This window comes from Volvox carteri (genome assembly GCF_000143455.1).
Source record: "Volvox carteri f. nagariensis unplaced genomic scaffold VOLCAscaffold_9, whole genome shotgun sequence".
NCBI lineage: Eukaryota > Viridiplantae > Chlorophyta > Chlorophyceae > Chlamydomonadales > Volvocaceae > Volvox > Volvox carteri.
The window spans coordinates 1,348,559-1,369,601 of NW_003307552.1; the positions used below are offsets into that span (position 1 = coordinate 1,348,559).

General features: G+C 59.8%; 1 protein-coding gene across 1 annotated transcript; it reads right to left on the reverse strand.

Moving 5' to 3' along the window:
• Positions 1-1,243: 1,243 nt before the first annotated feature.
• Positions 1,244-20,538, reverse strand: VOLCADRAFT_103827 (uncharacterized protein; the record flags this gene model as incomplete). The annotated part of the gene is made up of 27 exons (XM_002948309.1): positions 1,244-1,252; positions 1,472-1,567; positions 1,940-2,723; positions 3,609-4,222; positions 4,565-5,434; positions 6,034-6,252; positions 6,433-7,803; positions 9,132-9,244; positions 9,627-9,726; positions 10,122-10,193; positions 10,459-10,515; positions 11,759-11,950; positions 14,005-14,364; positions 14,705-14,740; positions 14,834-14,905; positions 15,271-15,348; positions 15,525-15,623; positions 15,840-15,995; positions 16,274-16,423; positions 17,154-17,216; positions 17,498-17,602; positions 17,830-18,039; positions 18,388-18,492; positions 18,911-19,141; positions 19,518-19,754; positions 19,940-20,080; positions 20,374-20,538. 27 exons carry the CDS (start codon positions 20,536-20,538, stop codon positions 1,244-1,246), a joined length of 6,705 nt encoding a protein of 2,234 aa, XP_002948355.1.
• Positions 20,539-21,043: the final 505 nt, after the last annotated feature.

Sequence of the window (21,043 nt, forward strand, 5' to 3'; positions counted from 1 at the left end):
GCGTACGGCAATTACGACAGATTAGTGCATTTTGACCATGGGCACCGCCGTGTCGTTCCCCCTGCAGCCCCTATGGGATGGTGGTGGTGTGTTTGGTGTCCAAAGCCCCAATATGCCCCGGGATGGGTCTTCGGCCACAACTTTCGTGGCAATGGCCACAACATCACCATCCACATCAATATCCTTCCTTTCAGTACGCCTCCAGGTACAACACTAAAAGATCGTCATCGTCATCATCATCATCCTGCAAATACGCCCTCCTTCCAGTCCCCGCTCGCCACAGCAATATAACAGTAGTAACAGCAACGGTAGCAGTGACAGTGGGGGAGTAGCAATAGCTGTAGCATTAGCATTACGCAATACGGCACACAGAGCACCAAGGAGGATACGTCGGGGAGGCCGCACCCGGGCATGTCGTGTTTCAGGACCTCCCACTCAGAGGTCGTATCCACACAGCCGGCATGCATCAGGATCACCATACGCCGTACTCGCTCAAGCCAGGGGGGCCTTTCAGTGTCAGGCGGCTCCTCCCCACACACCACCACCACCATCATCCTCATCTTCATCGTCATCATTTCAAGCCGCATCACGCAAAAGAATGCACGCGCGCCAGCACGCCCTGAGCTATGCCGGTCTGGTAGAGACAAGACAGCAGCAAGGGGTGAAAGCAACCCGACCCCACCCCCACACCCCCAGGGCCGCTCCACTCCGCTCCCCCCCAGGCCCACGCAGTACAGGTCCACACCCGCGGCCTCCAGTGGCTCCGTGGATCTTGATGACATCAGTGTCGTACCGTCGTTTGCTTGTTCCCGAGGGGTGGCAGGAAAGCCTCCCTGGGGGGCAGATCCAGGGACAGCAGTCGCAGTCGTCTACTTCAGCCGGACAAACGGTTTCGGAGCATATATGAACATACGTACGCACATACAAAACGGCAGCAATCAACCGTTCATGATGGTGGTCGCGGTCAGGAGAGGCCAGAGCCGGGGAGTACCGCCAGGAAGGGCGGGAAGCGCCGGTCCAGGGGAAGGCCGGAACCCCCGCTGGGTCCCGTACGGCTGGACAATCACGCAGACTCGGGCGTGGGCTCGGGTGTTTCAGGGGACCTAGGAGTGCCGCTGAGCAGCGAGCAGTGATTGCTTGACCCCACCACCGCTTGTGAGATGTTTTGCGTAACTCGCACAAGCTTATTGTTTACTACCCGGGTGCTGCCCCCCGGATATTGAACTAATGTGCCGTGTGGGGGCTAAGGGCGCTGAGGGTGTTGGTGTTACGGAGGGAGGGGGGCCCGTGCAGCAGGTGCGGCAGCGCACCTTTGATGGACAGCTCCACCGCCACGACTTGACCCAGCAGCCGTAGCAGCAGCGGCGGCAGCAGCGGCAGTAGCGGCAGCCACCGCCGCTGCCGCAGCAGCAGCAGCCGCAGCGCCGCCGCCGGCCGCGTTAGCGCCAGGCGCGTGCAGTGGTGGGCCCACGAGTACTGCCGCCCCGTTTCGCTGCTGTTGCTGTTGCTGTTGGTATTGCGTCCCGGGGGTCCCCTTTGGAGATGTCTGCATGTTGATGCCGCGGATCTGTAGACGGAGGTGGGCAGCAGCAGCGGGTGGGGGAGAGGGAGTTGAGGGAAGAGAAAGAGAGATAGAGGGGAAGAGAGAGAGAAAGGGAGGTGAGAGAGAGAGAGGGGAGAGAGAGAGGGGGGAGAGAGAAGGGGGGGAGAGAGAGAGAGAGCCTCCTTTGTTTAATATTAAAATTACACAGCGTAATAAAGAGGAGGGCTGTGCGGTGTTTATTGTTGTATTGTTTAGCGTAATTACGCTAAACAATACACCAAACACAGCGCAGCTCCAGCATTCTTCATGATCAGTTCTTCACGTCTACCCATGCGCCATGCCCCCCCCTCAAAGCCCACTCCCTTGTACGGATGTACGGAATGTACGGAAACCTACCATCCAACGTTCCATTTCTGCCGAGCTCCGGTTCCGCGGATCTCCATTGCCGCCCTTGCCGGCCTTCGTGGCACCGGGCGCGAAGCTCCGCCGCGAGGCAGCGGCAGCACCGCCGCCGGCGTCCGCAGACCTGGACAGCCCGTTGTTGTTGTGGCGGCGGTGGTGGTGGAGTGGCTGGGTGCTGAGTGATAATGTTTGGTGCCGTATCCGGGCCCCTGTCGGGCTCCCCGGCGGGGCTGCCATAGCGGTAAGCGACACGGCCGCGGCCGCCGCCGCGGCCGCCGTCGCCGCCGCCGCTGACGTCGATGACGAGGCGGAAGAGTGTGAAGAGCTGCCCCCGTCAACCGAGTCCAGCAAAATGCTCCGGCCTTTACGACTGGACCGCAGCGGTGATCCGTGCATGGCTCCAGTGCCGATGGGGCATCTGGAAGCATCATGACTCGTGGTTTGCGGCGCCCCTGCTGCAGGGGCCGCGGCGCTGCTGCCGCCGCCGCCGCCGGCAGCACTAGCGCCGCTGGCATTCCCCCCCCAGCCACTCATGCCCTTCCGTACCTCACCCACTCCCTGCGCAATCGTGGGTAACAGCTGGCTGAGCAAATCCAATGCTGCCAGGGACTGTCCGCCAATAAGACCCACGTTCTCAGTGCTGCTGGCACCGCCCGCCTGCGCGGCGGCGGCGCCGCTAGACTTGCCCCCTGCCGCCGCTGTTCCCCCCACGCTGCCGCTCCCCCCAACGCCTGAATTGGCATTGTGATAGATGCGCTGCAGCTGCGACGTGACATATCTGGACACGACGGGCGGTAGCGCCTGGAGGTACGCCGGAACGAAGGTAATGCCGCCTCCGCCGCCGCTGCCGCCAGCACCAGCGCCAGCGCCGTCGCCGCCGCTAGGCGGCGACGACGACGCTGTCATCATCGCCGCCACAGCGGGTATGGGCTCATATCCGCCCTTTTCCATCGTCAGCAGCTCAGCGGCGTTGAGGATGACGCTGTGCAGCTCGGGTGGCAACCTGGCCAGTACCTCGTCCACCTGACGTGCGGCTTCCAGGGCTCGCGGTGTCACGTGGTTCTGTGAAGACACCCACTGCGAGTACGACGTATCCCCGATGGTCAACAGGCCCATCGAATGAGGAGGCGGCCCAGAGAGGCCCAATGCCAGCTGAGAGATGCTGCCGCTGCCGCCGCTGCTGCCGCCGCCGCCACTACCGCCGCCGCCGCGCGGCGGCGACGACGATGACGATGATACCGACCCCGCCACACCTGCGCCACGGCCATTGGCGGCGCCGGCGACTTGGGTGCTGGGAGCCGACAGCGGTGCAGATTGATGGTGGTGGCTGTACGGCATTTGTTGTCGGGACACGGGCCCGGAGCCACCACCGCGATGCGTCGCCGCTGCGGCTGGTGAGCTGGCTGGTGCGGCTCGGGAAAGGGGCTCGGGAGAGGCGGGCAGACTGCGTGAGGCGCGGGACTCCAATGCGGCACCCGCCCAAAGCGTGTGTTGCCCCTGAAGCTGCTGTTGCTGCTGGTGGTGTTGGTGCGGCTGCATTGGATGCTGCTGTGGCGGCGGCGGCGGTTGTTGAGATGCTTGTCTCTCAGTCGTCGGCAACGCGCCGGAGGGAGAGAGCGCTCCCAGCGACGGCCCCGTGGCGGTTCCATCTGACGTAATGGACCGTGGTGTGGGTGGCGGCGCCGCCAGTGCCGTACCCGCTCCCGCCGATGCCGTCGAGGCCCCGCTTATGCGTGGCAGGAAATCCGGCGTCGCGGTGGGGCTGGTTCCGGAGCCTGGGCCGGGGCGTGGCTGTACGAGCAGCGACTTTCGAGAAGTGGATCCGGACATGTCCATCGAGCCCACCACCGGCAGGATCACCTGCGGCGGCGGCAGGGTGCGGCTGTACGGCGATATTGCACCAGCGCCGTGTTGCTGTGCTCTGCTGTGTGCGCCGCCGGCCCTCGCGTGGGGCAGCACAGCCGGCAGCGGCGGCGGCGCCAGGCCGCCGCCGCCGCCCAGCAAAACCGCACCGCCGCCAGCGCCGCTAGGTTGAGAGCCGTACGAGGAGACTGAGCTTAACGGGTCGGGTCGGAGGGGCCATTCAGGTCCTGTCGCATCCGACCGGGGACTGAGGCCCATTGCCGCCATGCTGCCGGGACCCCCCTGGCCGCTACCCGAGGGGCGCATCCGTAGTATGGGGGCCCCCAGAGAGCCTCGAGGACTGAGCGAGGGCGGCATCGACGACGCCAGCTGCAGCCCCAGCAGCGAGGATTGTGGGGCGGTTGTGGACTGAGACTGCGGTAGCAGGGCAGGTGAAGCAGGTAGGGAATGTGTAGACCCCCTCTCAAGCGCAGGCGCCGCCGCCGCGACCATTGGCGATGCCGGCGAGCCTTCTGACGCCCCGCCGGACCCCCCTGACCGTCCCACCGTTTCTGTTACTGCAAGCGATGACGCCGACACCGCGCGCTGCGTCTCCGCCGCCGCCGCCGCCGCTGCCGCCGCCGTCACGGCTTCCACGTCCTCGGCTTCTCCCGTACTGGACACTGCTGCCGACGGCGCCACCGACGTCCCCGGCGCCTCCGCCGCCACCTCTGCCGCCGTTGCTACAGCCGCCGCAAGGCCCTCGCATTCCTCTACAAGGTCCTGGAGGAGAAGGCTGCTACGGCCCTTCAGCCTGCCGTCAGCGTCTGCCACAATCGCCGCTAGCCGCGCCTGCTCTTCTTGAAGCTCTTGCTGCGCGGACCTCAACGCGGCCGAGTCCCTCGGTGCCAGGCTTGCTAACTGAGTGAGCGCCCGCGACATCCGTGGCGATGGAGCCGCTCCCGCAGCGGCCCCTTCGCCGTCCTCCTCCTCCGCCGCCGCCGCCGCCGCCGCCACGGCTCTCGCCGCTGCCGCGGTCTCCTGGGTAGGAACCCCTGAGGCTGCTGCTGCTGCTGAGACTGCGGTTGGATCCACCGTCGCCGCCGCCGCTGCTGACGTCGGCGACAGCGAGCGTGACCGTGGATGTGACGGCGACACCGCCGTCGCCCTCCAGGACACCTTCCGGCGCGACTCCCCCGCTCCGGCCACAACCGCCTCCAGACCCAATCTGGCCGCCGAAAGACGGGCCTGGGCCTCGCGACTTGCCTGATCAAGATCCGACTCGGCGCTGCTCTCATTCAATCCTCCTTCCGCCGCTGCAGCTCCCGTACCCCCGCCGGCCGCCGCCGCTACAGCCGCCGCCTTGTCGGCGCACTCCCGTACTGCCGTCACAGCATATCGGACGAGTGCCTCCGGAGAGACCCCGGCAGGCAACTGCGGCGGCGGCAGTGCCGGTGGCGGCTGCACTGGCGCCGACGACACGGATACGGATGTTCTCGGCGACGTGGATGGCGGCGGCGGCGGCGGCGCCGCTGCCGCGCCGTCGTGCTGCCGTTGCAGCATCTCCTCGAAGTGTTTGAGCTCCGCCAGTGCCTCCTCCAGCCGCTGCCGCCGCAGCCTGGCCTCCCCGCGGGCGGCCTCTTCCAGCTGCGTTCGTATCGCCCAGGTGAATGAGGACGCCCCGGGACATGAGTAGCGACCCATACCCGGAGGCAGGACGTGTGTGTATTGGGGGGGGAGGAGGCGGCGAGAGGAGGAAAACAATATTTGCAACAGTCAAGCGCCGCAGCGGGAAAGTGAAGGAGGGGATATAAGCCATAAATGCAACAACACAGGGGAAAGTGGATAGGCGGAAAGGAGTGGAGCGGAGGAAGGGGGCGTCCAAAGAAAATGACACGGGAATGACCCAAGTGGTGGTGTGTGTGGGGGGGGAGACGTATGGTAAATCTACAGGACAGCAACCCCCAACAGACAGATTCCTTTTCGTTCAGCACGTTTTGATCTTTGTCTGTGACATATGAGCTGATTGTTCGTTTCATTCCCGGCATTTCATTTCCTCTCACGGCTCTCCCACTGTTCTCTTTATCGCGCCTTACCACTGGGATGCTACGGCAAATCCGTACTTCCGTACGACAGACCATGAGCTCTGATTGTTCAGCCGTCTCATGTCTTTCTTGTAAACCAAAGGTAGGTAGGCACGTGTCACCTGTCGGACCCCGGCCCCCGTCCCCGCCCGCTTGCCGTACCTGGACGAGCTCCTCCAGAAGCGTCTTGTCGTACGGCCGTCCCACCGCCGCCGCCGCCCTCGCCTTCTCCTCCTCCGTCGATCGCAGCACTCCCAGCCGCTTCTGGTCCCGCTCCGCAGCCCTGAGGGCCGCCAGTCGGGCCTCCTTCTCCAACACCCACTCCTCCTGGCCCATCAACATGGCCGCCATCATGGCGTGCCGCCGCGCCTCCGCCTCGTCCTGCAATACGGGAGAGAAGTCACACGGTGGGGGGTGGAGTGAGTGAGGGTTTCGGAGCTGCACACCGCCGACTCAGTAGTTTAAACTACCAAGGCGCAGTCGTAAGCGGTTCCAACAGGGACTGAGGTTGGGGGGGCCTGAAAGGACATGCTGCCGGCGGGCCGCTGCCGTACCACCGACCTTGGCATCCGCCATTCGCCGCTCCGCCTCCGCCTCCTCCTTCATAATCCGCGCCAGCCGCTCCGTCTCCTCCTGCGCCGCCATCTCCTCCGCCAGCTTCACGCACTCCTCCTCGATCAGCCGCAACGCCGCACGCCGCCGCTCGCGCTCCTCCAGCTGCGCCTCCGCTTCCGCCGCCGCCTCCTCCACCGCCGCCGCCATATTATCCAGCTCATCTGCCGCCGCGTCGCAATCCGTCAGGAGGCGCTCCACGGCGGCGGCAACGCCGCTGCTGCCTCCGGCGGCGGCAGCAGCGGCGTTGACGACCGCGGAGAGCCGCTCCCGCTGGGCTTCCAACGACGCCGTCGCGGCCGCCAAGCGCTTCTGCTCCCTCCCCGCCAACCACTCCCGCAGCAGATGCACCTGCTGCTGAAGGTCGGTGATGCATGTGATGGACTCAAGCTTGGCGGTGTGTGCGACACTGTACATTTCCCGCGCCGCCGACAGGCGCTGCGCAGTCCCCGCTGCCCAATCCTCCACCGCCGCCACTGCCGCCGCCGCCGTTGCCGCCGCTGCGGCGGCGGAGGCTTCCATGGCCCTTACGTACACTTGGAGCTGCCCGTCACTGATGGACTCCACCGCCTTCACCACGTCCTCCAGCGCCGCCAGCGGCGCCTCGACCTCCGGAATCGTCACCGGCTTGACTTCATCCTCTGTCGACGTCGTTGTCGCCGCTGTCGTTGCCGCCGTCGCCGTCGTCGTCACCTCCGTCGTCCCATCAAGCTCCGTGTCCGTCAGCGACAGCACTTTGTACGACAGACTCTTCCTCACGCTCAGACGCAAGGCCATCAGCGGGTTCTTGACCGCCGCCACCTTGAGCTCCTCGTCCGTATCGGCGGCGACGTCGGCGCTACTGCCATCAGCGGTGGCGGCGGCACCGCCGCTACTGGAAATGGGGGAGTTGGTGGCGGAGCCAGAGCCGCGTTTCTTCCGGATAAGCGACCTCCAATCACCCCCCCTGGAGCTAGCTCTCTCACCCGCCTCCACCGCCGCCAGGCCGTCCGCCCGCGCTAACCTTGAATGCGGGCGGCAACCGCGGCGGGACTCCCGCCCGCTGAAGCCGCCGCCGCTGAGCCCCAGAATCTCCGCCGCGTCCTCTAAGTCCGCTCGTCCGTCCGCCCCTTCTGGGAAGCCGTCACCGGCCTGGAAACGTACGGAATGATGGCTCTCAATGCCGCCGGGCGGGACGCTGCCGGCTATGCTGGCGGCATCGGTGTCGCCGCCGGCGCGGCTCGGGGAGCGTAGCTGGCTGGAGTCGCTGGCGCGTCGTCCGCTGCCGCCGGCGCCGGCGCCGTTGAGACCCAGAGTACGGCGGGATGATACCGCGGAGATCTGCGGCACAGAACCTCGAAATCGTGTGGTTTCCCGTACGGCTCGTACAGCAAGCCAAAACCGGCGTCACAGCACATTACATGCTCACATAACAGGTCGTGGTTATGTTTGCAGTTGTGTGGTTGTGTGGTTGTGCGTTATGATAAAATTTTCCCGCTCACTTCATTTCTCAAACCCTCACGTGCTCAAGTGCGCAGATTCCCAATAGGCTGCCGTACAATGGCGGAGATTCTCAATCCCAAGCGACATCCCTCCCTTTCCTTCCATCCTACAGACTTTTCCATCCGTTGTGGCTTTGCTGCGACATTCCAAGACAAGACCGGCCCGCACGCGACATTCGGGGTTGCCGACGTCGCGATCGCCGACGTCACACGCGCCGCGGCGTTTCCCCTTCCAAAGCACAAATGACCGACAGCTCTCCCTTCCATCTCTTTACATCCCCCCACACGTGGGGCCTCGTATACACACACTTACACCCCCACTCCCACCCCCTCCTCACCGGCCCCATCAGCCGGGGCGCCATGCCGAAGGTGTTGTGTGTCGAGGTCGCGTCGTCCCCGACAGCCCTGGACACGTCACGTCAATGGCACATTACCCAGGGTTGGGTTAGTGGGTGGGGTTCATGGGTGCGGGGTGGGTCGGGGGCAGTTGGTTGGGCAGTTGGTTAGGGGGAGCTGGTGAGGGAAAAGAGATGAGTTACCTTAGAAGTATTGTTATACACATGTACCCCTCCGTTCCTCCTCCTCTCCCGCCCGCCCACCCGGGGCCCCAACCGCGTGTCAGTCTCACCCGGCACTGGTCGCCTCCTCCGCCTGCTCGTGAAACGCCGCCTCCGCCTCCGCTGCCTCACCCACATCCACATCCGCTACCGCCGCCGCCGCGGCATCCCCCCCTTCCGGTCCCGCCGCCGCTGCTGCCGCTGTAGCGGCCGCCGCTGTCGCCGCCGCCTTCTTGCGCGGTGACTAACCGGCATGAGAAGGGCACCATCCGGGACGCGAAGGGGAGGGGACGGGAGGGATAATAAGCGATAGGTAGGTACACGCAACATGGTATACAGCACGTGCGTGTTGCACTTGGGAGTGGCGGTAGCGGTGGCGGCAAGGACTACCGAGATGAGAAGCTGACCAGCTAGCGAACCAGGCGAGGAGCTCGTTTCGTTTGACAGGCGGGCAAACCTCTCCACTGACCGGAAGCAGCGGCGTATGAGCATTGCAGGTGTATGATGCGTCATCGCCACCACATCGCCACCACCCGATGCTGTCGGCATGAAAAGGCTCCTAACACAACTCGGCCCCTCGACCCCCCTGCAGCTCCCCCACCCGACCTACCGTTTTGGCAATCGTGGTGCCGAAGGCGGTGCGGTGGGAGGCGCTGGGCCGTTGCCGCCGTTCGAGCCACTTAGCATAGGAGGGCGGCGACTGGGCGCCCGAGTCGGCTTTGCCTGCGATCAGAGAGTGTGCGTGTGGGGTGTGGGTGTGTTTGGGGAAGGAGAGGGTGCGTGGGGTGGGTGTGGGTGTGGGTGCGGGTTTATTGTAAACATTCTTGTATCTCGAGGCGATCAGGAAACGCCTCGGGGGGGAAAGACCGCCAACACTTTCCCCGTACGCACGGGACGCATGGAGCGGAGCGGAGCTAGGGCGGAGCGGGAGTGGTGAAGACAGGAGCGGAAAGGAGTTGTCGCAGGCGGTTCATCAAACTGCTGCAGCAGCTTTCCCCCCCTCCCCTGGTACACTCTTGCCCTGGCAGCAGCTTCACTCGTTCGTGGTTCGTCTTTCCCCCCCTCCCCCTCCCCTCCCCCGTTTCCTCCCCCTCCACTTCCTCACCCGTGCTCCCCCCTGCTCTCAGGTCGCTCTCCGCTGCCTGAATCTTACTGGCGCTGCGGTTCAGAGCCCGACTGATGCGCTCCAGGTCACTGGCAGGGTACTGCGAAGGGAAAGGGGGCCAGTAAGGGCCGCAAGGGCCGAGGGGGAAGGGGGAAGCGACAGAGGGACATTTTGGCTCAAGGGGCTTATGTGAAGTCCACCGTTGCCCGTACGTACCGCAAAAGGGTTTGTACGGCACATGCGTCAGCAGCACGTCCCCATTCGCCCTATCGCACCACGCACACCCGCAGCCTTACATTTATTGTAGCAAAAAACACAAAACCCCAGTTTTCCCCTATTTCCCCCACATGCCTCCCAGCCGTACCCAAGGTCCCCAGCAGTCCGCACGTGAGCACCATCCGAGCGCGCCGCTCTCTCCCCGCTTCAGTTGCTGGCCGCATCATATCACCCCCACCAGTCACCCGCTCACCCCGGGTCCGCCCCCTCTCGTCTCACCTGCACCCAGTTATCCTCCTTCGCCACGCGCTTCAACATGTCCCTCACAAAAGCCCTTCGTTGGAGTTGCTCCTAAGGGGAGGGGGGGAGGGGGAGGGGGAAGGGGAGGGGGAGGGGAAGACGAACCACAATCGAGTGAAGCTAATGCCAAGGATATAGACTGATACGCCAGAAGTACCCAAGAAGTAACTAAGCAGGGGAAGGGCGACCTTAAACATCTACCTTTCTATCACACCCCTTACTACCCCTCACAGGCGGTGCTTAAGACATCGACACTTGTTTCTTAACTTTTACTTTGTTGTCTTTCAACAACGTTCCCCAATCCCTCCGCTCTCACCCCAAACTGTTCCGCGTTCAGTCGCATGTTGGCCTCCTGGAGCCGAAGTGCCATCACCTGTCAGCAACGAGGCAACGAGGGATGATAAAAAATCATGACGAGGGGCGATAAAGACCGTGCTTGTTTGTATAAGGCCGTAGGAGGCATCGCACAGCAAAGCAAAAAGCGTGTGAGGCACAAGGGAAGTCGCACGGGCCCCCGAGGGGTGAGGAGCCCATTGAAACAGACACTGTCGCTGGGACGAAGGGCGGAGGGTGGAGGACATGCATTAGAACAACTAACTGCTTTGGCAGAACTTGCTATACGTCACGGATATGTCCTTAGGGCACGGGGCTGTGGTCCCCCCAAGGGAAAGAGGGGGCCGACCGAGTCCGCTGACCGTGACACGCCCCACCCCCTCCCGCCCCCACAGACTCGGGGGACTTAGGGGACTGCCACCGTCGCTGCCGCTGTCGCAAATTCCTGGAGGGGAGCTGCGGGGGCGACGTGAGGTTCGGACGTTTGCTGACTGCCCCTTGTATCCCCATCCTCGCTTGTATCCCCATCAGGGACTCGCTCGCCGGCTGTTGAGCTGTTCAGTAGCGCCGGTATTGGCTGCTGCTGCCGCATTGATCTGCCGCGGCTTCCTTCCTGACACAACTGAAAACAGCTAGTGCCAGCCATCCAGGTCATCTGGCAGTGCCAGACCACCCGGACCACCATGTACCCCACCCCAAACGGATCCACCCATCCTACTTCATTCCTAATCACGAGCCGTATCCAACCGTTCCGCAACACCTCCCGTGCAGACAGAACACAGACAGAACCCCGCCCAGTGGAGCCAGCCCAGTGCCGCGGCAGGTGCCCGCCAGGGGGGCCTTCCATGGAAAGTATGAGGAGCGGCCGCGACGCCACAATGCGCGCCATTGCTGCTACTAATGCTACTGGCGCAGAGTCCTGGGGTACCGGCCGCCAACTTCAACCTCAATAGTGGTCGGTCGCCGAGCTGAGAATGTGCGGACAGGAGCGGTGGACCCCGGCGGATGAGCGTGCAGAGCCCGGCGTGCAGAGCCTAACACGGCGGCCCACACGAGCAGCGGGCATATACAAGTTCCCAGATGGAAACGTTCACCCCACTTTTCCCGGCAAGGTTCCCTAGGCCGCTTCCCCTCTCCATTTCCTCCCGGGCCCCGGGGTGGTACACTGCCCAGGAGGGGCGTATGGGGACTTGGGGACAACGCATGATGAGGGGAGGCGTGGTGTGTCCAGGGGAATCCCATGCGAGATGCGCCTTGCCCTCGCGCCCCAAGTCAGGCCCCACCTCCATGCCAAGCTTGACGTGCATATCGTAGGAGAACGTTTGCAGACCGGCTTGCACTGTGGCCACGGTGCGGTCCGTGGCTGACAGGCTTTCCAGGATATCCATTCCCTGAGCCAGCTTGTCACGAAGCAATTCCAAGGTGTCCTCCGCGTCCATTCCTACCCCTGCCGCCCAGGGGTCCACCTCGGGCTCCTGTAGCAGGGGTGCGCATGGATGTGCAGCGGTGCAGCATGGCTCATACAGGTCAAACGCCCAAACATCAGTAGCTAAGACATAAAATTTTATATTGTAAGGTTCCGAATCAAGTGCGTTCGACATTGATGGATAGCGATACTGCAGCTCTCCATCCTTGATGCTTCACAAACCTGCTCCGGCGACTCCGGCCTAGAGATCTCATCAAAAGATTGTGATGCCCCGTCCTGTTCATCCATCGTCACTATCTGCTGGAAATACCAGGTCTAACACGCGAAACGGTATAAAAGGACGAACGGACAGTGAAAGTCTCCAGCTGCCAAAATGTAATGAATGTAATACTCTCTTTTAACAGTTCTTGTCCTTGTATCACTCGGAGCAAACTCCTATTCTTCGGGCTGTAAAAGTCCAACAGCCCAAAGAGCTGCAAGACGAGCAATTCTAGGTCTATGTGTGCAGATGATCATGGTGGTCAACACTGTCTTACAAAATCGACAGCTATAGATGCATACAAGGGGCCGCTGACATGACCTCTTAGCGATACGAGTCGTACAAAGGCGAGGGAGGCACGCTTTCTATCTCCGGGTGACTTTCATTTGCTAATTAGACATGCATGCATTCGTTTTGATGGACGATATATGCTCTTGCTGAAGGTGACCGGCGAACTTCTATCGCCCAGCTGTGAGGTTCCGATAGGGTTCGATCTCTTATGTCGATGGAGTAATCCTTTGGTAGGCATATCGAGCAGTTCTTCTAATACTCAGCTCTTGGGCCTGATATGACATAAAGCGCGCACAATCAGCGTCGATCAGCATTACGCTCTGAAACAGGTACGGTTCCGGTACCAATTGGTCATAATCCATGTTGAATGGTCAGTACGATGCGTCTTCTGTCTTAGTGACACCTCAATTGTCGAAGTCCCAAGTTAATTCAGCATATGCCTACATCGACGGACAGCTTGCAGGGACACGGCGCCTACCCGCAAAGTCTTTTTTAGGTCTTCATGAGCGCCTCGCAGCTTGCTTCAAGCATGTTTAAAACCTTTTACAAGCCCACTACGTACTGCTGCATAAGGGCGGGGATTTCGTGGCCTAAGGATGTGTTTGTCGATAGTATGTGATGTCGACGATTAGCGGGCACTAGCAATACAGCTGCGCTTGCCCACAAAGCTCAAATTGTCCTGCTTGCTTCAAGGTGTCACCTGTGCAACGGATTGGGTCTACGTCGGATTCTACGTCGGCTTCCGCTATTTACCGTCTTCCCTGAAGGACTACTCGTGTTTCTGCTCAATCACAGATGCTGCTTAAATGCGGTACATATTGCTCTGCATAGACGCCCTTCGCGTACACAAATTCCATTGTTGTTGCTACCTCATTTCATAGTCTTGCAACTGGAAAGGAGTGTGGGTGTTTGTGTGCGACATGCGGAAACCCCGTACCTGCAAAGTTCGCCAGTATGAGCCTGCGTCTCTTTAGGGCTATTAAGGGAGAGGGTTAGTGTAACTGAAAAAGTCTGAAAACGGTCCGCGAGCAGTGAGCATAGGTCTGCTGCTGTGGACAGCCTCCCATTCTTGCAATGCCCTGGTTACACTGGCCAAAGTTGCAGCACACGTTATAAGAAAGCCCCAAATAATAATGTAGGAGGCGCCTAAAAAGGGCTCACGAGTAACTGTTAACTGCAAGTAGTCAGTGACACCCACAGCACAACTTCATAGTTCTCACAGGACAATCAGGTCCTTGCGCAGCTTCACAATCCTGCACATGCACAATGGGAGAGCCTGAATACTGCGCTTTACAAGCCACTAACATGTCCAGTACCCGGGAGCAGAGCCAACTGAGCGTGATCACGGTGATAAAATCCTTCCATGCCAACACAATTCAAGACAACGCCTGCTCAACCATCCCCCGCAGTTGTCACCACTGCCGGCATACTTCCAAGCTTAGTCGATGCCACGGTTATTTTGGACACCGCCATTTCCGCAACAGGCCCTAGCGTCGCCAAGAACCCTAAATCCCCGCCTAGGCAACCATGTTGTTTGGCAAGTTACGGCTGACTCGCTTCACAGGCGCCGGCCTGGCAGTGCTCTTCACCGTCATGCGTGGCTCAATGACCACAGTCATCTCCTGCTGCGGCTCGGTGACAGCGGGGGTTGCCTCCGGTTCCGCCTTCTTCACGGTGTCCCGGCGCACGCCGTTCTTGGCAGTCGTGGCCCGGGGACGCTTTGGCGCCGAAGCTTCAGCCTTAGGTTTGGATCCACCGGCTGTGCCGGCAGCCGACCCGGCGGCCGCCATGGCAAGCTCCAGTTCACCGTCGGCTGGGATACCAGCATCCGGCTGCACCCGCGAGTGGGCGCGGGCAGCAGCGTCCGCCAATTGGCGGTCTCGCTGTGCAAGTTGCTGCTTCAGCTCCTCCACCTGCTCCCGCATCAGCGGCATCAGCAACCGTTTCAGGGTTTTCACTTAAGCTACCAGCACACGCCTTTTAGGACATATCTACGGTAATAATGCGGGCGATGGTCAGCTTTGTACATATATTGCATGTGATTGTGTATATGGTCACCGCCATCACTGCTAGGACACAGCACCCCGTGTTTTGGGGTAAGCCACTTGGCAGTCGCGGTAAGAACAAGGATTGAGCATTCCGATTGGCGAGGGCAGTCCAGTCATGGTGTTCTCTGCAACGTGAGGTAGCGATGATGCTTGGTCAGAAACGGTCAACACGGACCGTCGCGCGGCGGCCAGCGGCCAGACCCACCTGCGCTTGGAAGGCTTGAGCGATGGCCAGCTCATTCTGCGTGGCATAAAGCGAGGAAACCGTCAGTGAGCAGCAGTGAAAAGCTCGTGAAAACCTTTAAGACGCTACAGCGATGCGCACGGTACGTACCTGCAAATGCGTTATTTGCTGCTCTAGGCTAAGTGACCTCTCCGCGTCAACACGAGCCTTATCCAACGCGGCCTGCCGAACGGATCGAACGGAAGGAAGTGCCAATCGGGTGCCATTTGAGTCGACCGAAACGCAAAAAAATAACCGCATAGGAGCATATGCATGACGCAACATCAGCGCTCTTTCGCTTGACGCAAAAATGGCACGAAGCAACCTTGATATAGTAAATCGATTATGGCGAGCATTTGGCAGTACGAGGTCGGCCATGGCAGGGTAGGAACTGCCTGCCTGACTGCCGTGTCCATTGCCTGCCACCGCAAATACCCGCTCACTAGGCCATCCATAAGGTTTTTTTATACCTAAACAACAAACGGAACGTGGTTTCACCTTACAACAACATGGCAAGAGCACCGATGTGGCGCCGCAACAGGCCTCACCTGAAGCCCTTCAATGGTGCGATTCAGTTCAAGGTTCTCGTGCTTCATCTGGGCAGCCCGCATGCCGCTCTCGGCCATCTGCAACCACAAGCAGTAACACCTTCAGTGTCGTCGGGACATCAGCAGAGTGAGGACCACTTTTAGTAAGGTAAATATCTTGCTACAGCATTGCCGGGGGTGAGCTGCGGCCTGCAACGAGGACACTTCAGCCCAGATTAAGCCTGCTGCAAGCTTTCCTAAACAGTCAGCCGCACCTCCCGGCGGATCATCTGCGCGTCGCGCTCCAGTTTGGTTAATGCCGTCTTGGAGTTGTCGGCCGCCCGGACCAGCGCCGCCTCCCTATCGGTGGCGTCCTGCGCAGTCAAAAATCGCGAATGCTGAGCCACGGTGGATAACGAGCGAACGTTGGCCAAAATGGGCCTTGCGCGACGAGGAACAAGAGGCATTATTCCACCCAGCTGAATTACGGTGCTATCCCTCGCAAACACAAACCAAACCAAAACCAAACCACTGTATGCAAACAGCATCTGTTGCTGAAGCTGACGGCATCGTCCTCGCGAGGATCGCACCTGAACCTTCTTATCCAGGTCCTTGCTCTTTGACTCGTAATCGATAATCATGGTGCTTAGCTCCATGACCTTGGCGTCCGTGGCTGCGGCCACGGTCCGGGCCTTGTCAAGCTCATTGCGCAAAGAGGTAACCTCGGCAGCGGCGCGTTCCGCCTCCTGCAATGAGGAGATACGGGTTGCAGCGAGACGACGTTGAGCCAACCGGGGACCGTACACTCGAATCCTTCAACCAAGGGGCTAGCCCGCGTGCCGCCAAGTTGCGCCTGGCCGGAAAGAAACGCTGTACCTGCCTAAGGAAGCTAATCCAGACAAATCAGGGTCTACCTAGGACGACGATGCGCGCTCCACTTGCGTCTACTTGACTTGGCAAATGTCAGAAAATGTTTCCCGCAACGACCGCAGACTATTGACCCCAGTACAGCATCTCCGCGCACCTGCTTGTAGTGCAGAGCTTTCTCACGCTGCTTCTCTGCCTTGGCTTCCAGCTCACGTAACTGACCCTGGCTGTCTACTAATTCACGGGCAGTGGCTTCCTGGCTGCTCTTGAGGCTCTTGGCAGTGGCCTCCAGCTTCGAGTGTACCTCCTGCGCCAGGAAAGAAAGGAGCGGGGTGCCGTTATAAGGACAAACAAGTACAGCTCGCGCCACTATATAAGGAACGAGCGGAGGGGCAAACTGGTTTGGCCTATTTAAGACAAATGTCTTACTCTGCAAACCGATTGTTCCCTCTTCACTCAGCTCCCGAGCAAGGCAGGTAGTCGATCAGGGCCTTAAGTTGAGCGGGACTCTCTATGGCGTGCCTAAGCATCATGGCAATGCGCATTAAGAGTTATGATATGCAGATGTGCCTGCTAAAACCCTCCCGTGTGATATGCGTGTGTTTGGCTGCAAAAACTGCTTTGGACATTGGGGGCCAGCACAACTAGGCGAGTCGGTCTAATCTGCCCCGCTCTGAGGAGCCGTGCCTGCTTGTCTCTTGCTCTGTGTATGTGCGTACGTGTGTATATATGTATATGTGTGTGTGCTTTGCGGACGATGTCATCTTTTGACACCGTGGGGGCCCCTGTTGCTGATTCGACTGGAGGCCCTTTCTGCTAGTATCCGGGTGATATAAATAAATTGAGTGCCTAATGGGCCCCCCATTGTTTAATGTTATATATGTCTGTTACGCCCCACGCCTTATTTGCCCTATCACGTTTTTGCTGTTTCTAATAGCCACAATGCTCGCTTTGATGAACTCTATGCTGTATTCCTTTATGTCCTTTTCAAGTGGCCCATGCTTGCCAAACACCTGGCAGCGTCGTCCCTCGCTCACCTGCAGCTCATCCAGTTCGCTGCGAAGGTGATGCTTGGCGCTCCGCTCGGCCTCCAGCTCGCCCTAAACAGGCGTGCGTATGCCGCAGCCGCATATCATGTGGTTCAACGCATAATAGGACAGCGGACCCCTGGAAATGAAATCCAAAACAAAGCACAAACATCTACACCATTCCCCTATCCTACCCCAATTTAGTCCTATCCCTCAGTACATTAATCAAATGCACACACACGCTCACAGGTACACAAAAGCACGTATGCAGCATGCCTTTCGAACAGCGGGAGAGCTGAGAGAGTTGAACATGCTTCCCACGGCTGGCCGACCGTGTCCCACACGCATCACACCTCGTTCTTCTCCAGGTGCTCTGCGAGCCGGTCCATCTGTTGCTCCAAGTCCCGAACACGGGCGGTAGCGGCGGCCAGCTCAACGGAGCTAGCGCTGTTGGCAGCCTGACAAAGCGAGCCGATGCCCGCGCGGATGGAAAGAGGATGCAGTTGAAGGCTCCCGTACTTAGCATAGTAAAAATATGCATGATAGCTAAGCTTAGTAATGCAATAGCGAATAGCGGCTCCTCCGAGGTAAACTACTTGGCATCCGAGCCACGGCATTCCAACAGCCACATAACTGCGGCACCATAACAATACCTGCACTCCTCCTCTCCCACACGACAACCCACCTGTGCCTCTGCAGTGCGCGCCTCAGCCAGCTCCATCTGATTTTGCAACTCCGTCACCATCTGGCTGAGCTCAGCGGCCCGCAGCTCAGCTGCCGAGGTAGCCTCCTCGGCTGCGGCAAGCTGTTGGGCTCCCTGCGCAACACGGTCCTGCAGCGCCGCTACCTGCACCTGCAAGGCTTTGCTGGTCGCCGTCTCCGCGTGTAGTTGTGCCTGGGAAAGGGAAAGGGGAAAAAGAGGAAACCTCGCAGGATGCCACACAGTCGCCAGTTCGCAAAACAGTGCCAGTCCCGCGTCCAATCCCGCGTCGTGGAAAAAGACTCGGTGGTGCGGCATCCAGGGCGAGCTTTGACAATTAGTAATGCCTGACGATACATCGTACGGCCTCGTACACATGCGCAGGACTGTAGGGACACGACACGATTACAGTAGCCAACAGCCTTGCGACAGGCTCCTTCTAAGTTTAAATGGTGCTTTGGTGCTTGAACCATAAAATCGAAGCCTATTCCTTGACTGCCGGTAGGCACCGGTGAATGCATGCATGGTCCAAATCCAGCTTACCTTGCATGCATGCAGCAGCTCTGTGGTGGCGCTGAGCTCCTCCTCCAGGCCCGATGCCCGCTCTAGGAGCGCGACGGACTCCTGCGCCGTCTTGTCCGCGGCAGCCTGTGCGCAAACGAGTTTGGAGGATCGGCTTCATGGAGAATTCGGATGCCTCCAAAATGCCATGCAAATGGTGCAGTGATGCAAAAGCGTATACCACACATCACAACAAACAGGACGCAAGCAGAACACGATCGACATTGACTGCGTCGTCAAGGAAGGGGCCCCCGTTCCATCATCTCAAGCGCCTTCAAGCATGATGCACCCCATTACTAGCATTCAAATCAAACTCGAGCTTCTTGCTTCGCGGTCCTATGTTCAGGTCCTAGGAGGTCCATTTCGTGTACGAGTTCCAAGCCAGTATGTCACTAGCCCTGCACAAGCGCCAACACCTATCACAGGCTCACGGTCTGCCACCGCGTGTGCTCTACCGCTGGCCTGGCCAACAAACTAAGTAACGCAGCCGCTCACCATCCCCGACCTGCAGCTCAGCCACACGGCGCCGCTCCGCCTCCAGCTCATCCGCAGTGCACCGCTTTTCCATTGTCAACGCCGCCTTTTGTGCCTCCAGCTCCGCCACGAGGCCGTTCGCGGCCGCCAGTTGCAATTGTAAGGCACCCAGTTGGTCCTGCAGCTCCACCGTGCGCGCTTGGAAACTGGCGGCTGTGTCCTCGAGCGCGGCCAGCTGAGCAGCCCGGTTCGCAATGTCCGCCTAGGGGAAACATCAACAACAGCCAGGTTCATTCGGCAGGTGGATGTATGCATGACACAAAGATTTTCAAGGAGCTGCAAGATTACGTCCGTGTATGTTTCACCTGTGTATGTTTAACCTGTCCAGGGCAATGTGGCGACGTGCGCGCGTGTTCGGGTTGATACAAGAAAAAGTGCAGCAATGGACCTGACGGGTGATCAAATCAGGATTCGCAGCAATCATAATGTGACAAGCATTGTAGCTCGCTGCTCACAGCCATTGGCCTGCTTGTTGTCCAAGCTACGTGTGCACATATACACACGCCACATGGCAGCGGCTCTGCAGGGCACCTGCATTGCCAAAATCAATCTGCAATCCCTCCACACCACTACCGCACCTCCAGACGCGTCACGCGGCTGCGGGTCTTGGCCAGTTCCGTGCGCGCTTGGACGCCCGCCGCCTCGGCAGCAGTCCGCGCTGCAACCGCCGCGTCCAGCCGCATCCGGTTTTCTGCCTGGACTTTCGCCGCCTCCGCCTTCTCGCGCTCCAATGCCACAGTCAGCTGCTGAACTTTCCTTACGGCGGCTGCGGCGCGCTCGGCAGCCTGCTTCTGGGCTGCAATAGCGGCAGCCAACTGCAGTCGGGGCAAGGCCACGGGAATGCCAAAGCTGTCACAATTCCATGTGGAATAGCCAGATATCTAGCCGTTCACAAGCTAGCCTTCCAACACTCTCTTCCTCTGCGCTTTGTGCCTTTCAGCTCAATGTGACCCATTGTCCGGTGCGACCCAGCCTCTAAGCTCCTCCATCCCGGACCCACCTCATTCCGTGATTCCGTTAGCAGCCCCTCTGTGGTCTGTAGCTGTGCTGCAACAGCAGCCGCGCGAGACGCAGCCGCTTGTGCCTCCTGCTGTGCAGAGGTAGCCTCCGCCTTCCGACGCTGCAGCTCCTCTTCCTGGAGCTCATCATGCAGCAAGAGGACCCCGCCCGAGTGCAAACGAAGGCAACAGGATGGCACACGTTGAGGACATGCACATTAAGGCAGTCAAGTACCGTGCATGAAGAATTGGGTCCAGGCCAGAAAAAATTCTCAGGCCTTTCAAATCTCTAATGGCCTCCCACGACACAAGAGTACTGCAATACCATATGGCGGGAAGACATGTGGGCCAAACATGCAACAGATTCAAAGCATGTGCGACCTCGACCTCCTACTCCCTGGCCACATGGGGTTGCACACGAATTTACACAGCGTACCAGGGCGGTAATCATATCCCGCGACTTGTTTGCCGCCGCCTGTGCCGCCTGTTTCTCTGAGGCGAGCTTGGTTGTCACCGCCGCCAGATCGTCCGCCAGCTGGTCGCGCTGTGCAGCTGCTAGGGTGGCCTCAGATTGCAGTTGGGAAGCTGCCCGCTTCTGCATGCAATAGAATAGCCTGAGAATTTATACATATCGTTCTCATTTTCTCACTGCAACTTGCTGTTATAAGCACACGCTTCCGACTGCAATACAGTTTACGAATGCGTGGTTCTACAGGTGCATAGTGATAGTAGCCCCGTTACCCACGGGGAAATTTAAAGCTGGAACACCCCCAATAGATATATGATAATTGATTGCACCTGCTCATTGAATTGGAAGCCAAAGAAAGCTGCCAGGCTCCCAGCTGTGACCGTCAGAAACGTTGCGATTCCGCCTCCTAAAGATGGCGACAACTGGCTCGCCGCCGCCAGCGGGATGGTCTGAGTTGCATCAGCAGCAGGTACTGGAACGGACACTTCGACTAGGTCCTACAGGATTGGACGCAAGAAGCAAGCGTGCAATATCCGTAGAACTCGCAGCCGTCTCCAAGTGAAGGACAGCACCCGTGTCGCCTGCAGCCATGACCTATGCCATGGCTGCAATCACTTAAGAAATACAGCAAGCAATT